This window comes from Galeopterus variegatus, unplaced genomic scaffold, assembly GCF_000696425.1.
Source record: "Galeopterus variegatus unplaced genomic scaffold, G_variegatus-3.0.2 Scaffold1568, whole genome shotgun sequence".
In the NCBI taxonomy this organism is placed as follows: domain Eukaryota; kingdom Metazoa; phylum Chordata; class Mammalia; order Dermoptera; family Cynocephalidae; genus Galeopterus; species Galeopterus variegatus.
The window spans coordinates 278,938-296,624 of NW_007727679.1; the positions used below are offsets into that span (position 1 = coordinate 278,938).

The following is a 17,687-nucleotide window of genomic DNA, read 5'->3' on the forward strand; positions in this document are numbered from 1 at the left end:
GCCCAGTCCGGTACGGGTGCGACACTGAGGGTTGCGGTCCGTTGCCGGACACGAAAAAAGACAAAAAAAGGAAAAAAAAAAAAAATTAAAAATGGAGAGGCTGGCTGGTTAGCTCAGTTGGTTACAGCGCAGTGTTATAACACCGAGGTCAATGGTTTGGATCCCTGTACCAGCCAGATGCAAAAAAATGAATGATAAATAAAAATAAAAAATAAAAAATAGGATAGGGCTGGCCAATTAGCTCAGTTGGTTACAGTGCAGTGTCAAACACCAAAGTCAAGGGTTCAGATCCCTGCACATGCCAACCTCCAAAAAAATTTTGAAAAACAAATTTTAAAAAAGATAAAAAAAAAATTAAAAATAGAACTACTATATGACTCAGCAATCCCACTTCTGGGTATTTGTCCAAAGGAATTGTCAGGATCTCAAAGAGACAACTGCACTCCTATGTTCACTGCAGCATTATTCACAATAGGCAATATATGGAAACAACCTAAATGTCCATCAAAGTACAACTCAATAAAGAAAATGTGGTACATTCATATAATGAAATATTATTCAGCCTCATAAAAGGAAATCTTGCCACTTGTGACAACATGAATGGACCTGGAGGACATTTATATTAAATGAAATAAGCCAGACACAGAAAGACAAATACTATAAAATCTCACTTACATGTGAAATCTAAGAAAGTCAAACTCATAGAAGCAAAGAGTAGAACAATGGTTGCCAGGGGCTGAGGGGAAGGGGAAATAGGGAGGTGCTGGTCAAGGGGTACTAAGTTTCAGTTGTACAAAACAAGTTCTGGAGATCTAGTGTACAACATGGTGACTATAGATAACAATACTCTATTTTATACTTGAAATTTGCTTAGAGGGTTTATCCTTAGTGTTCTTACCACACACACACACACACAATGTAAGGTGACAGATATGTTAATTAGCTTGATTGTGGTAATTATTTCACAATTTATACTCAAATCACCAAATTGTACACCTTAAGTGTATACAATAAAAGAAACGGAAGATAATAAGTGTTGGCAAGGATGTGGAGGAACTGGAACTGGAACCTTTGTGCACTGGTGGTGGGATTGTAAAATAGTGCAACTGTTATGGAAAACAGTATGGAACTTGCTCAAAAAATGAAAAATAGAACTACCATATCAGCCAGCAAGCAATTCCACTTCTGGGTATGTATCCAAAAGAACTGAAAGAAGAGTCTCGAAAAGATACTTGCACACCCATGTTCATAGCAGCGCTACTTACAATAGCCAAGAAGGGAAAGTAACCCAAATGTCCATGAATAGATGAATGGATAAACAAAATGTGGTGTATACATATATATATTCAATGGAATATTATTCAGTCTTAAAAAGGAAAGAAATCCTGTCACAAGCTAAAATAGATATATCTTGAATACATTATGCTAAATAAAATAAGCCAGTCACAAAAAGACAATGTATGATTCCACTTATATGAGGTATCTCTAGTAGTCATATTTATAGAGACAGAAAGTAGAATGGTAGTTACCAAGGGCTGGGGGGAGGAAAAAGAGAAATTATTTAATAGGTGTAGAGTTTAAGATTTCCAAGATGAAAAAAGTTCTGGAGATCTGTTTCACAACAATGTGAATATACTTAACAATAATGAACTATACACTTCAAAATGGTTAAAATGGTAAATTTAGTGTTATGTGTTTTTTTTAACCACAGTAAAAATTATTTACTGAATGAATGAATTTAACATTTGGGGCTTAGAATTAAATAAACTAAAAATAGAGCAGTGAACTGCTGGGCACAAGACTCATGATTAAAGAAATTTTCACTGTGAGTAAGGATCAGAAGGTAAAATATGGCATTGTAGTCAACATCAGTATCCTTTGGATGCTGAAAATATAGAGAGAAAATGGAAGAAAATTCTAGAAAATATGCACATGTCGTCAGAAATTTCCCATGAAGCATAGGGGAAAAGATCTAGGATTCCAAAATAGTAAAGAGAAATGCACAGTGTTATTGCCAGGCCCTGACATCATTTTGCAACTTAAAAGACTTCCTGATTAAACAGTCTAAAGAACACAAAAATTATCCACACCGCATATTGATAAATTTAAAAACAACAAAAACAACACCAAAACCAGGCTAAAGAGATGATTACAAATGTAATATGACAGGGGTTGGCAAACTTCATCTTAAATGAACAAATAGTAAATATTTTAGCCTTGTAGGTCATATGATCTCTGTGGCAACTATTCATCTCTTCTTTTATGACACAAAAGCAGCCACAGCAAGGCTGTGTTCCAATAAAACTTTATATGTAAAGACAGACAGCTGGCCTTGCTGGCTGCAGTTTGCTGACTCCTGTAACATGATGCTAAGTTGGATTTTGTACTGAAAGGGAAAATATGCTACAGAGGACATTATTTGGGTAAATAGACAAAATTGCTATATGGACAATAGATTAATACAAGTATTGTATCTTTGTTAAATTTAATAAAGTTGATAACTGTACTGCTATTATGTAAGAGAATATTCTCTTTTTTTTTGGCAGCTGGCTGGTTCAGGGATCTGAACACCAAGGTCATGGGTTACAAGACTGTGCTTTAAAGAACACCCTTATTTTTTAGGAAACAAACACTGAAATATTTAGGGGTAAAGAGCTATAATATATGCAACTTACTCCTAAGTGGTAAGAAAAATATATATAAAATATAAAATGATTTTATATAGAGAGAAAGAGAGCATGTCAACAAATGATAAAGCGATAAAGAGTATACAGAAATAAAGGGTGTATTGGAGTTCTTCATACTATTCTCAAACATACTATTCTCATATATCTTCTGAAACTTTGAAATTATTTCTGAATGAAAAAATTTTAAAAAGTAATCTGACTAATAGAGACTAAATGCCTAAGGCAACCATTTTCACCAAAGTTTATTAGTCTTTTTAAAAATAAAAGCCACTAGAAAATTGGGAGTTCTGGAATAGAAATCTTGGCACAGAAGTAAAGCATGGCTAGGATCACTGGAATGCTTTAATCCATAAAATAAATAACTAAAATCAGAGGACAGAAGTGGGAAAGATTGACTACCATTTAATAAATGCTCAATACAATGTCAATTACCATAATAAAAAAGCGCTAACAACAATGATTAGCTGTAATATAGGTTCCTGAAGTTTTTAAATAGTAGCACACTAGTGTATTGAATCATATGCACTATTGACAGAGATAAAAGGCAAAAAAAAAAATTTTTTTTACGAAGAACAAATACTTACCTTGTGCAGTAGTGTTGTAGCATCTGCCCTGATAAACATAACAGCTTTTTCTTTCAATTCCATAATAACTTGTCTTGATTTAACTAATGTGGTCTCTCCAAATAACTTTTAGAAAGAACAAAAGAATGTTTAGGTCGACTTCTATGTATCATTCTGAAAGCTTTTCTCAAATATTAAGAAACTTTGAAAATTCATTATTGAATGCAAAAAGTATTAGCATCTAATCTACAGTGAGAGAAAGTGGAGATTGGGAAGGCCAAAAATGAAATTTTAAAAATACCCTATATCTTGCTTGTGGTGTTAGTGACAAAGTGAATACATTGGTTGATTCACTTAAAACATGTGCATTTTAATTTTAAATGCTATATCTCAAAAGTTGATTAAAAAAAGAATCAACATTTAATATATATCAACAGAGTAGCAGAAAAAAAGATGGTTCTCTGTGTGAGACAGTTTCATAAGCAAGCTACCAAGCTAGTTCTTTTCAATCTGTCTTTTCAATACAGTCAGGAAATAATGATAATAATCTGGGCAACAACAAAACAAATAGTAGACAGACATTTTTGACCTAATGTGATATAGTCAAGACTGCACTGAGCTTGGAGTGTGAAGACTTAACCACTACAACCTAAAATCTTGGGGAACTTATTTTCCTCCCTGAATCCGAGTTTCCATATTTACAAAAAGGAAACTCTCAGGGTTCCTGTAAAGAGGGAATATGAAAATGTGTGCAAACACCTTGAACTCACAGTTGAATCATAGCAGATGCTCAACATGTGTTTCTTAAATCTGACAGACTATCAATTTCCTTGCTATAGAGCCAAACGGGATAATGTGGACTTCAAATTCCTTTGTTTGGCAGTGCTTTTGTGTCTACATGCACCCAAATGCAAAGAATTTGTATACAAAACTATACCTTTTCACTCAAACTGGCATTCATGAAGTTTGACACAGAGTGCTGAAGACAGGTACCAAATGAACCCACTACAAATCTTAGGGCCAGTTCCCACTGGCTAGATTCCTGAAGGTTCTGAAGCAGGGCAGAGATGGAATTTATAGCTGGTAAAATAAGGCTGTTTCCTGTAAAGTGATAAAAGGAGTTTATCTGAGTAAAAAGATTTTAATATTCAGACTTTTTAAACAAAGAAAGATTGTATAATGGGAAATTGTTTTCAGGGACAGCCTACTTCAGTGCAGGAAACAGCCATGTAATTTGTTCTCAAAGTTAGTTAATGAGAGAGTTAACATGAGGCTTGATATAAACAGAAAATAACTAAGTTCCCTAGATAATGTGATACTTTGGTTGGAACTTGCCTATTTTAATTGAGATGCTTAAATCATTAGCTTATGAAAACCATTTCTCCATTTGGAAGACTAAAAGTTATGAACAGATTCACAAAAATCAACACTATAAGCCAAATCACATAATCTCCTAAACTTCTAGAATAACAATGTAACAATAACTAAATAATTACATTAAGGACATTAAGTCAGATTCACATTTAGAATTTCAAGGAATTTCCATATTTGTGTATGTACAAAATCTTAATACAATGCTATATACATTTCTGTCAAATACCTTCACTAATAGAGCAGTATGGCAAACTTGTAGAATCCAAGGGATGTCTCTTGTTTTCTATAAAAGAGAATAATGAATTAAATAACACGAAATAATTGTTATAAAGCACACATATTCAGAGATATTTAAATAGTGTGCTATTATCAAATAATGTTCTAAAGGAAACTGCTACTTAAAAAAATAACTTAAAATATACATACAGAAAACTGCACAGATAAATGTACAACTTGATCAATTTCCACAAATTAGATGTTGCAGTATCCTTATCAAGAAATAGAACATTACCAGCATCCCAGAAACCCCCCTTGCCCCTTTCCAGTCATTACCCACCCCCAAGGATAACTATCATCCTCACTTCTAACAGCATTGGCTTAGTTTTAGCCTGTTTTTGTACTTTATGTAAATGGAATCATATAGTATGTATTCTTTTGTACATCTGTACTTGGCTTCTTTTGCTCAAAATTACGCCTGTAAGATTCATCCATATTATTGTACATAGTTCTAGTTCCCAATTTCTTCAGTCTAAATTTGCATAAAGCATGAATATACAGAAAATGACACAAATAAGATTTACCAACTAGAGGCACAAGTGATGAAATCAATTCATAAACAACAGGTAGCACCATCTGTGACTCAAGGACAATTCCATCTTCATTGAAGAAGTCACTGTAAGACCACTCTTCATATGGATCTTTATGAGTTCCAAAAGAAGTCTAAATACCAAAGCGCACAGAAAAGACAGAAGTAAATATACTGCAAAACACAGAAACAGTATTGTTTCCACTAAGCAGAATCCAGAATCAGATATATTACAGCCAAATCGCTTTGATGATCAAATACAACTATGTCCTGTGTTTCTTCTGGTCTATGGCTTATAAAAATGCCATTTTAAATTAAACTCGAACAGAAGGACAATATCCAGAGAGGCCCAATGTTTCAAAAAGATAGTGTAAATTAAAGCCAATAAAAGTGACTGGAAAAAGAGACATGGCCTCATGCCCTTAAGTAGTTTTCTAGTCTAGAATAAAAAAATAAAAGAGGTAGATTCGGTATTTTTATAAATTGTACAAGTGACTTAAAAGTGGTGTATGATGGATTGGCAGGGGTTTTGTTTAAGAAAAAATAATTTTAAAGTAATTTACTTTCATTAGAATTCCACAGTCATCCATTTGGCACTGTCTGGAAAGCTCTACTGCTGTTAAAGTATATTTACATAGTTCTAAAGCATCTAGTAAAAAATCTGAAAGAAAATGGAGAAATATCATTAAACTCATATTTCATGTCTTTAGAGTAATGCAAACAACCTTTTTATAATTACCGTCCAAAATTCTAAGGAAAGCCACAAAGTAGACAGAAAAGTTTCTACATGGTTTTGACGACCCTAAATAATACAGTTCGGCCTTTTTCTTAAGCATGGCTTGAAAGTAAAATCAGATATGGGGAGGGACTCAGAATTCCATAATTCAACAAAAGTGAATATTGTCAACAGCCAGAAATAACATACTAATATTTCGAAGTATTTTAAAACAATAATCCCCAAAGAGAATCAATTATAATTGTCCCTTTATAAAATGGAGAAACTCTAGACAAAAAAAAAAAAAAAAAAAAAAAAGGAAAAGGGGCCAGCCCGGTGGCGCACTGGATAAGTGCGCCGCTTGGGAAGCGCGGCGGCGCTCCCGCCCGAGGGTTCGGATCCCACATACAGACCGGTTCCCGCTCACTGGCTGAGCGAGGCACGGGGGCAACACCGAGGGTTGCAATCCCGTTGCCGGTCCCCGGTCCGGTACGGGGGCAACACTGAGGGTTGCGATCCGTTGCCGGACACGGAAAAAGACAAAAGACAAAAAAAATAAAATAAAATAAAATAAAATGGAGAAACTCTCTCTTATCTAGCTACAGTAATATCCAATTGTAAAGAGACAGCATTTGGGAGATAAGTATAAAATGAATCAGAGAATATTAAACTACGTATATTACAAATAAATCTTGTCACCTGGACTACAGATGGTGGCAGCTTGGCAAGCTAGATCATGTATCTCAGAAGGAAGATTTAATCCCACAGGTGCTTTCATTGGGATGTCATCAGACAACATCTGACAAAGTTTCTGACATGTCAGAAACAGCAATTTCCCAGTTTCTGCGTTGCAGTGATACTTGAACAAGTCTCTTTGGAAAAAACGAAGTGTTGGTAGTTAAAAATTCATATTGAAAGCAAATTGCCTTTCTTAGATTAATATATAACCACCTTCATCAATACATAAAATGTCTTTAAAATGTTTAAATGGTGGGCTGGCCCGTGGCTCACTCGGGAGAGTGCAGTGCTGATAACACTAAGGCCAGGGGTTCAGATCCCATATGGGGATGGCTGGTTAGCTCACTGGCTGAGCATGGTGCTGACAACACCAAGTCAAGGGTTAAGATCCCCTTACCCGTCATCTTTTAAAAAAAAAAAAAAGGTTTTCATGGTATATAGTACTCTTTGTTTCTCATATTATTTGGGATACCATTAAATAAAGTGCACAATAACCTAAATTCAATGATTATGTTACCTAACTCTGCAGTTGTAACTTGCCTTCTATGCTATTACTTCCTGACACAGAAGCCCAAAACCGGCTTTCAGGGCCAGAAACCAAGAATTGCTTCTGTGAAAAGAAAGTGTCATTGGCCCTACTCTTATTACTGAAGAAATCAACAAAGCAAATGTTACTTTCAGACAAGGTGGGCAATGCAGGGATCTGGAAGGTCACCTGCATTTTTTCAGTGCTGCTTCCACGTTCCCATCTTTTAAGGCTCTTAAGGTCAGCTCTGCCTCCAGCTCTTGTCTGGAAACCTGCAGGGCCAGTGCCTGTCTGTGCAGCTTTGATTCAGTGCTCAGGCTCTTCACTTCAGCAGCCATGGGCTCTGGGGTGCTCCTGGGTTTGTATTTCATCTGTGCAACTTCATGAGCTTTAATGTACTGTTCACGGAGATCTGCTACCAGGGAACTATTGCTATAGTCTTCAAATGAAAGAAAGACTTCAAAGTTCTCCTGTGGCAGAGGCAGGCAAGATAAAGTCCCAAGTCTGATTATGTATTGTTAAAAATCATCATTACTTTTCAAACCTCTCTTTACCATTTCTCCCTCAAAGACTATTCCTTTGTAAATTAAGAATTTAAGACTTTAGAAAAACATGACTTTAATCCAGGGTGTCTTAATTTCAGCACTGTCGATATTTTTGGCCAGATAAATCTTTGCTGTGAGGGAGCCCTGAATAGAAAGAGGCAGAGATTAAGTGTTAGGTTTGGGCAATTCTACAATGGAGGCTTGAAGAACTCAGCCTTGCTCTTTTCTGTAACTCCTGATTGGCTGCTAACTCCAAACCTGGAATTTATTTCTCTGACTTAATAAAAAAATCCCAGTGAAGTCCAGAGAAAGATATCAAGAGGTAGTAGGAGTGAATTATACCTTTTGCTTTGATGCTATACTTTACAGGAAGGTTTCTCAATCTTGGCGGTACTCTGTGCTGAGTAATTCTTTGTGCATTGTTGTTTAGCAGCATCCCTGGCCTCTACCCACTAGATGTAGTACCCTCCCTAGACTAGTTGTCTCCAGAATTGCCAAATGTCCCCTAGGTTGCAAACCATCCCCCCATGACAACAGCTTAACCTGATAGACATTGACCATTTTCTTAGTATTTCCTCTCAATTACTTTCATCATTTTATGGCTGCATTGTGTAATTTCATAAATTACCTTTTCCAATTAACATTATATAATTTCTACCTTTCCCTGTCATTACATAGGTTTCATAAGTATTATTTTTGATGGGTGTGTAACACATAATCTATGGTGGAATCAATATTTCTAAAACGTTACAAAATTAACAAACAGATGTTCCCCCCCAAAAAAATCTTCCCTTGGAAAGGATGCATCATACAGAAAAATGTACTTACAGAAATAAATGAGAACTACTGATAGTTACTATAGATATGGTAAGACTATTCATCATATGTCACCAGGACCTTCTTTACTACAAATCACTGAAATGTCTATGCTTGGATAGCCATAGAACATCTCTGGAAGGATACACAAGAAACTGGCTACAGCAGCTGTGTCTACTGTGGGAAACTAGATAGCTGACGTGTTAGGGTAGGAGGAAGACATTTTTCACTGTATACTCCTTTTAACCTTTTTTTTTTTTTTGGTCATAGAATTAATTCTTTATTATTTACAACATCAAGTAGACAGATAAAATTAATAAGTTTATTATAGTAAAAATATACATAAAAATTACCACTTTAACCATTTTTCTTTTAAACCTTTTGAATTATGTATCATGTGCATGTATAATCTATTCAAAAACAAGCAAAATATAAGTGATAAAAACACCTTCTTTTTAAAGGATTCAGCCATGAATACGTCTCTATTCTTTCAATGTGTATGTTTTCCCAAAGGAATGCAGTTTCTGAGACTAGTCAATAGATTTCATGACATTTATAGGATGTGTATTTTATTTATTTTTAATAATCTTATTTTACTTGTTTAATGCTAGAGAGAAAGTATTAAATAGAATAAGCAAAGGTGTTGAAGTCAGACTGGGGTCTGAACAGCGGCTGTAATGATTAGCAAGTTATTTAAGCTTGCCGACCTTCAGGTTCCTCATTTACAAAATGAAGACAATAGTTACCTCCAAGGTGGATGTGATGAAGATAGATACACACTAGATCTGGCACAATAAATGTTTGATAAATGGTAGCATAATAAATATACTTGACTGCCTGATCAAAATCATCATTTTAAAGTACTTATAACTTTCAAATTTAAGAAGAGCATAGAGAACTTATGCTCACTCCCCAGACACTTTTCACAAAAACAGCTACTGTCTACTACAGCAGGCCTCGAACTTTTTGGTCACAGGACCCCCTCTTTTTTTTTTTTTTGGTGGCTGGCCGGTACAGGGATCAAACCCTGGACTTTGGTTCCTTTACACTTTTAATTCTATGATTTCACTTATATGAAACAGCTAAAGTAGGCAAATTCATAGAGACAGAAAGTAGATTAGAGGTTATCAAGGGCTGGGGTAAGACAGAAAGGAGGATTTAATGCTTAATGGCTAGAGTTCCGGCTTGGGATGATGAAAAAGGAGACAGAAGTGATGGTGGCAAAAAAATTGTGAATGTAATTAAAGCTACTGAATTGCATATGGAAAAACTGTGAAAGTGAAAAATTTTATGTTATATGTATTTTACCACAATTAAAAAAATTAATAGTGCAATATACCAAAAATCATTGAATTATATACTTCACATGGATGAATTATATGGTATATGAATTATATGTCAATAAAGCTGTTGAGAGAAAGAGAGAAAAAAAAAGAAAGCCAGTACCTAAAGTCCCTGAAGGCTAGTGCAGAAGGTTTTAAGGAGGCACTGATCATCTATGTCAAATGCACTGATTAGACAAGTAATAATGTTCAATATAGCTCAACGTCTTTACCTGTAAGCTAGCAACCACTTTAAATAGTTTCAATATTTCTTCACATTCATCCTTCTTCTGTGGATTGTCTGTAATTAAATTTTTAAAATTTATAGCAGACAAATTCCCATATTATCAGAAATTTGAAAAGCTAAAATTTTAATTAGCATTGGTTCTCCTATATCAAATCTTCAGTAGTTCTTTTCAGATACTGATATAAGTATAAAAAGAAACCTGATTATTTTTTCTGGAGGTAGAAAAGGGAAGTTTATGTGTTACAAGAGAAATGGCAATTAGTCTATAGTAATTATTCTGAAATAAAGACTTTTCATGAAGAAAAATGAGTAAGATCAATAAAGGCAATCAGAGCCAGAACAACTCTGGGTACGATGGAGCTGTCACAGATGCCCCCTTCTAAAAAGGACGAGCTTTGGAAAAAAACCAAGATGAGGAAACAGAGGTAGAAACTACCTTTCTGAATGTCATACAGTATTTTAAGAATGTCCACTGATGTCTTCACTACAGACATCCTCCAGGCCTTGTCCTAAAAAGAAAAATGCAAAATGAAATCTACTTCCTTTATTGGCCACTTCAGTAGTACATGTACAAACACATACATAAAAACCACAAAATAAGAACAAACAATAACAATGGCTGGAGTAATGAGAAGTTCATATTAGGAGGCATTGGGCAGCCAAGAAATGGATTATAAATGAGTCCTACATAGGATAAACATGAAAAACACCAGTATGGACCCTTGGATATATGATTTAGGAATACCGTAGAACATGCAAATCTCCCAAATAACCTTACAACTACGTTATGATTAACAGACACTTATTCTTTTTTCAGAGTTATTTACTATTTGAAAAAAAATTTGGAAAAGTTATCTGGAAAAGTTAAAAAGAACAGAAGTCTAATAAATAGCCTAGAGAACAGACGTCTAATAAATAATCGTTACCCTCCAATGAAGATTTTTTTAAAAATTTTTTTATAAAGGAAAAAAAAAAGAAGCTTTACTTAAAAGACATGACATATGTAAAATGCTTAGTAAGGGCCCGGCCCACAAAAAGTACTCAAATATTTTCACTATGGGAGCTCAAGCTGGTGGTTTAGAACATAGACAGTGATAGTACACAGAGTTTGAGCTGAGATTCTGACACTTACTTACAACCATGGGAAAGTCATTCATCTTAAAATTTTAGTTTCTGAAATTAATCTATAAGGAGCCAATAATAGGACCTACTGCAAAACTTTGTTGTAAAGATGAAGTGGATAATTTATTTAAACTATTTAACCTAATGCCTACTGCATAATAAGAGTATAATACGAGGGTACTTCAAAAAGTTCATGGAAAGATTCGTACTGAGATCATGGAATCTCCCCTCCCAGTTAAGTACTGTATTATCTTTTAATTCTATTTTTCTAAGCTGGCAGTTAGCTCAGTTGGTTAGAGCACAGAGTTGTAACACCAAGGTCAAGGGTTTGGATCCCTCATACTGGCCACTGCCAAAAAAAAAAATCCAAACATATATATATGTATATATACACACACATACACACATATACATATTTTAATACATATTTTTTTTTCCCATGAACTTTTTGAAGTACCCTAGTAAATATTAGGTGTTTAAAAAAAAACCCAACTCATTTCCCTAAACTAATTTTACCTAAAGATAAAAAATTATTGAAATGGACTGCTGAGAGAAGTTGAAAGGTATCTACCCCTAAGGGTTTAAAAGCGCAGCTAACCTAGATAAATTAGACATTTGGTTTCTTATCTCTAAAGAAGTGAATTGGCTCTCTTAATACCATTTCTAAGTTTCAACCTTTTTTTTTTTCTCTGACTAGTAAGGGGATCACAACCCTTGGCACGGTGTTGTCTGCACCACACTCCGCCAGTGAGCGCACCGGCGATCCCTATATAGGATCCAAACCCACAGCCTCAGCGCTAACAGCACCTCACTCACCCAAGTGAGCCACAGGGCCGGCCCTAAGTTTCAACCTTCTAACATTGGTTATTTGATAGTAATGATTATGTCCTATACAATACAAAACATTGCTTATATTGCAAGGCTTTATGAAAAAGCCTTTATGTACAACAGCTTCTTCCATTAATCCTTCTAATTTGCAGATCCTAAGTTACTCAGTGTGGGCATAAGCAACTGCTCTAAAGCAGACATATTTGTTTTTCTTTCCTATGTAAGTAAATTCACACAGGAATTTTTATATCCTACTCTAGCAGTAAAAAGGGTAGATCTTCATATTTATATGTCTATCTTTTCTATCTTATTGAATAATATCCAAAAAAATGGGATATTTATATTTTATTTAGTGAAAAAAATCTCACCTCTTTAGAATTATCAGGTTCTTCTTGTAATGCCAATTGTGCCCATATGATTACTCTTTCGGCAGTTTTCTCGGCTTCGGCAGGAGGCAAAGACCTCAACAGAAAGAGACAGTCCTCACCCTGTGAACAGTGGTTGAAAGGATGAAAAAACAGCTGGTACCTGCAAAGGACAGTTTGGACTCATCTCTTTCTTTTCTATTTAAAGATTAAAAAAAGACATCATTTTGAAAAATAAATTATAGCTCAATGTTTCAAAAATCTGAATATTCTGTTTTTGACAGCAAACAATAAAGTAAATTTAAAATATAACCTAGGTACTGAAAATCAGATTAATTCTTAGGTATGCCTAAGGTTATATAGATATAAAAATGTCGCTTAAAAATACAAAAAAGGAAATCTACAGCCTATTCTGGAATCAAAGGGTCCTACGACATAAAAACAAACAAACAAACATGAGTCTGAGTTTTGTAACTACCAGGGTTGGAAAGCCCATTAACTATTCACAAAATACTTTAAGGAACCCACAGATATGAAAAAAGGGGTGAGTCTAACATCCTATGTTTTCATCTTGTTGCAACTTTATTTTGTGCAAATCTGTTTGGATAATTTGACTGATTTTAGTTTTTAAGGATTTAGTTAACAAAAATGTCATGTGAAATAACAATATAAAAATTGCATACCTGTTCTCTATCAATCAGGTCAATAATTCTTAGACTGTAGATTTCATCATCAGACAACATAAATGCTTGGGCCACTTTTAAAGCATCTTCTAAAGAAGATGGGACATCTTGTTTGAGAATATACCTGACCACCCTCTGAAACAGAGACAATATGTACATTTCTCGGTTATCAAGTCTCACAAAGAACCCAGAAATCATTTCCTCAAAAGGGCAAAGTAACCAAAAAACTAAAGTAATGCAGCAAAAAAGCTAAACTACATATATGAAAGAGTAAAACATAATTTACATTCTGAGTCTTATAACAGTCCTGTCTTCTTTCTTCTTTAGCTTCTTAATTTATTATTTGTCCTTAACACTTTCATAACAACTGAACACCTTACTAACACTGTATCTAACAAAAGAATAGTGGACTACCTAGCTGTGCTAACCTTTCAGAATACAAAATCCTTATTAAATTTCCCATGTTGCCCTAGAAATGGAATGAAGAGGAAAAAAAAAACTCTCTTCAACTTACCATTATTTCCTTGTTTAAGAGATTCACCTCTCTTATTCCATAGCCTCGTAAAAGTTTTTTCATCTCCATTAGTTTGTAACTTTCCTGTAATAACTTGACTCTAAAAGCAAATTTATTGATATTAACATGGATTGTCTTTTTTATGAAATACTATGGAACACAGTAAACAATATAAAAACATAAATGAATGTCAACTCAAAACATGAGGTTTATCCAATGAACAAAAAAAATGGTTTGGCAGATTGTCATCTTACTTGGGATGGTCCATTTCTAGGTGTTGTTTCACCAGCTGCTCCACAGCTGCACTCCAAGGAACCACTGCCGCATACATTATCTTAAGCACAGCATCAAATATGAGCTACAAAGAAATACATGCATTGACAATGAACAACCCTCAGATTTAGATTTCATTAAAATTAACAGCACAGCTTAATTGGCAGAAGTCTTAACATCAACCATATGGTAGTTTTAGAATATTTCACCTACTGACTGCAAAAGCACATATTTCTTCCAATTTTCACATATGAAAAGCAATTTTAATACTTAGAAAAATTCAAGTGTTTTGTCTGCTGAAAGCTAAGTCATATAGCTTTATTGCTTTCAATAGTTTCTATGATCTCTGTGTTAATAATTGTCATGATTTTATCTATATTTTATAATAGTATCTAAGAACAGTGTGAAATCAAAATAAAGGCATATTAAAATATGTCTCCATGTTTGTATAACCACAGAAAAGCCTAGAAAGATATGCATCCAATTATCCATGGAGGTCCTTCTGGGGGTGAGAATAAGAAAACTTTCATTTTTTAATTTTCAATAATTAAAGAAAATAGAATTATAAGTAGGTTATTTTCTTTTTATTCCTTTTTCACAGCATGCAAATTCTCCTTATAAAATATATGTTCCTTTTATGATCAGAAAAAAAGCTTTAAGGAAAGATCTAGTGCTCAAAAGGGAAACCTAAATGGTCACTATTTACTTACATCTGTGTCAGATAAACACCCTATGACTGCCATGGCTTTTGCTTCCCATGGTGTTTCAAACAGTGAGGTGGACTTTGAGCTACATCTCTTCAGTAAATCCTAAAAGGGAAAAACATATATATGTTTTTAAAAATTAAAAACTCTCAAGCTGGCCGGTTAGCTCAGTTGGTTAGAGCATGGTGCTGATAACACCAATGTCTGGGGTTTGATCCCTGTACTGGCGAGCCAACAAAAAAAACCCACACACCAAAAAACTCTAACTAAAAAAAAAAAAAAAGTAAACACATACAGATAAAGACAGCCCTTACAGACATGTAAAAAAACACAAACAAAAAATTCTAATTACTTATAAATGCTGAACAACGGTCATAAAATGCAAAATTGCCAAAACTTGAGCTCTCAGTTTTATATGGTACAGAAAATTTAAGAAGGAAATATTCTTGAAGAATCTACAAATAAGATTATTGTAGCATATTAATGTCTGCAAAAGAAATTCCTAATATCTAGTGAGTTCATGCCCCTATTATCTCACAACAGCCCTTTGGAGAATGTCTTAGTATTATCCCCTTTTGCTCAAGGTCCTCAGTTGGTAGCAGAATTAATCCACATTCATGACCAATACAATATGCTGCATAAGTCCTAATGGTAAAGCACGACATTCCTTAAAGAGTTAAACTCTTAATACAATGGTATGTTGCATAGATCCAAGAAATGAGACGAGATCTAAAGAAGAAGTTACCTCTATGTACAGCAAGAGAAGTTCTTCCTCTTGCAAGTCATGTTCCCTCATGTAAACTCTTACAAACTTCTCCAAGATGGAGGTAATAAGCTCTGGGGCCAACACTTTATCAAACATTCGGAACACTATAGTGGTTGTATTTTCCTAGATGCCAAAAGAAAGACGACATAAATGCAGACTCTAGCCATAACTAGATACAGTACACAAAATAATTCTGATGATTCTGGACTTTTACCTTCTCAAAATCAGAGAGTGCCAATTTGCAGTTGTATTTCCTATGTAATGTGATCAACTCTCGCAAGTAATTTACTAAAGTCCTTAACTGACATACTTCTTCCGTGTTCTGATAATCCTTCTAAAACAAAAATGTTAAAATTGTTAAGGATAGGGCCAAGGGCTGAGCCCATGGTGCACTTGGGAGAGTGCGGCGCTGGGAGCGCAGCGGTGCTCCCGCTGCGGGTTTGGATCCTATATAGGGATGACAGGTGCGCTCACAGCACTCACTGGCTGAACGCGGTGCGGCCAGTCTCAAAAAGGACAAAAAAAAAAAATTGTTAAGGATATAAACTAAAAGTGTGAGAAGGAAATAGACAAAGAGCTATAATTATTTCAGATAAAATAAAAAATGACCATGATTATGTATATGAGCAACTTTAAAGCAACTTATGCTTTAAATTTTGTAGAATTTTTTTTTTTTTTTTCTGACCGATAAGGGGATCACAATACTTGGCTTGGTGTTGTCTGCACCACACTCAGCCAGTGAGTGCACCGCCATCCCTACATAGGATCCAAACCTGCGGCCTTGACGCTACCAGCGCCACACTCTCCCAAGTGAGCCACGGGGCCGGCCCAAATTTTGTAGAATTTTAACTAAAATTAACTAGAACAAATTAATGCAAATGAGAAATTGAAAGAAATTTTCTTTTTAAAAAAACATAGAAAAACAATATTAGTACAATATTTTCTCAGAACCCATATATAGTTAGGTAAACAAACATCATTTAGATAGCCCTCAATGTCCCATCTATCTAAATCATGACCAGATATAAAGCTATAACATTTCCTAAAATTATATACAAAGAACAGAATTTTCAATATTGATAAAAGGCAACAGGGAAAAGACAAAGAAGTATTTTAGAGCAAGAGGAAAAAGCTCTTACATGAAAAAATATATTGCAATGATCAGTCAATAGACTGCTTGAAACTTATGGAAGAAATTCCCATTTTAAAAGAGTATAATCAGTAAGCAGAATTAATAATAAGAATCTGCTATCCCAGAAAGTAGGAGGAAATATATTATTTATTTTGGGGTCCTGAAATTTAAGGAATAAATGCAATTTCATAATATATTCTATTTTAAAGGTCACATACTCTGGTACTAAAATATTCAATACTTCAGAGGTGAGATTACACTGACATGTCTCATATATCAGTTTCTACACTAAATTATGTCACTCCCAACAAACTTTTTAAAATACAAGAATGTACATTTTTTTTTAATGTAATGAATGCTTCCTAGTTTTTAGAAACCTGAAAAGGAAAAGAAAGAAACTGAAGAAATTTAGAAGCCAAATAATAAATTCATTTCCTTAACGTCAAATATAACATCAGCTTTCCTCTTCTTAGTTTTTCTCCTGTAGCACTGCTATTTTCTCAGACTCAGGAAGTCACAGATTTTTTACAATGTGACCTTTAAAGAAATCCATTGCTACTTCAGCCCCAACGGCTGTTGGAATATCTAAGACATGCAATCAGATCAAGGGGTGGCTTTCCAGTTTAAATAAAAGAAATAGACCTGATAGATACAGCCTTTGAAAACTAATCTTAATGCATTACTAAGTTTTATTCTTTTAAAGGATTGCGAAATGCTGCAAATGCTGAAAATCCCAATTATACTACCTAGGAGAATGTTCATATATTGTTTCCCTTTTGGTTGGTTCAATAGGGAAAAACTGCATTAAAACAGGATGAAGTTGTAAAAGCAAATTTTCCTTTATATGGAATTAAAAGGTACAAAAGAGGGCCGGCCCGGTGGCGCGCTGCTACAGTGCGCCGCTTGGGAGCGCGGCGGCGCTCCCGCCGAGGGTTCGGATCCCACATACAGACCGGTTCCCG

At 34.6% G+C, this 17,687-nt stretch overlaps 1 protein-coding gene across 1 annotated transcript in view; it reads right to left on the reverse strand.

The window, feature by feature from the left end:
• Positions 1–17,687, reverse strand: part of KNTC1 (kinetochore associated 1) — a 77,844-nt gene that overhangs the window by 29,740 nt on the left and 30,417 nt on the right. The window contains exons 24-39 of the mRNA XM_008577708.1: positions 15,808–15,927; positions 15,573–15,716; positions 14,834–14,932; positions 14,105–14,208; positions 13,851–13,950; positions 13,337–13,471; positions 12,657–12,776; positions 10,775–10,847; positions 10,325–10,392; positions 7,598–7,878; positions 6,844–7,016; positions 5,993–6,090; positions 5,425–5,563; positions 4,851–4,907; positions 4,188–4,351; positions 3,272–3,376 (exon numbers count right to left, since the gene is read on the reverse strand). Of these exons, the coding sequence (XP_008575930.1) occupies positions 3,272–3,376; positions 4,188–4,351; positions 4,851–4,907; positions 5,425–5,563; positions 5,993–6,090; positions 6,844–7,016; positions 7,598–7,878; positions 10,325–10,392; positions 10,775–10,847; positions 12,657–12,776; positions 13,337–13,471; positions 13,851–13,950; positions 14,105–14,208; positions 14,834–14,932; positions 15,573–15,716; positions 15,808–15,927 (1,980 nt within the window). The remainder of the gene's footprint in view (positions 1–3,271; positions 3,377–4,187; positions 4,352–4,850; positions 4,908–5,424; positions 5,564–5,992; positions 6,091–6,843; positions 7,017–7,597; positions 7,879–10,324; positions 10,393–10,774; positions 10,848–12,656; positions 12,777–13,336; positions 13,472–13,850; positions 13,951–14,104; positions 14,209–14,833; positions 14,933–15,572; positions 15,717–15,807; positions 15,928–17,687) is intronic.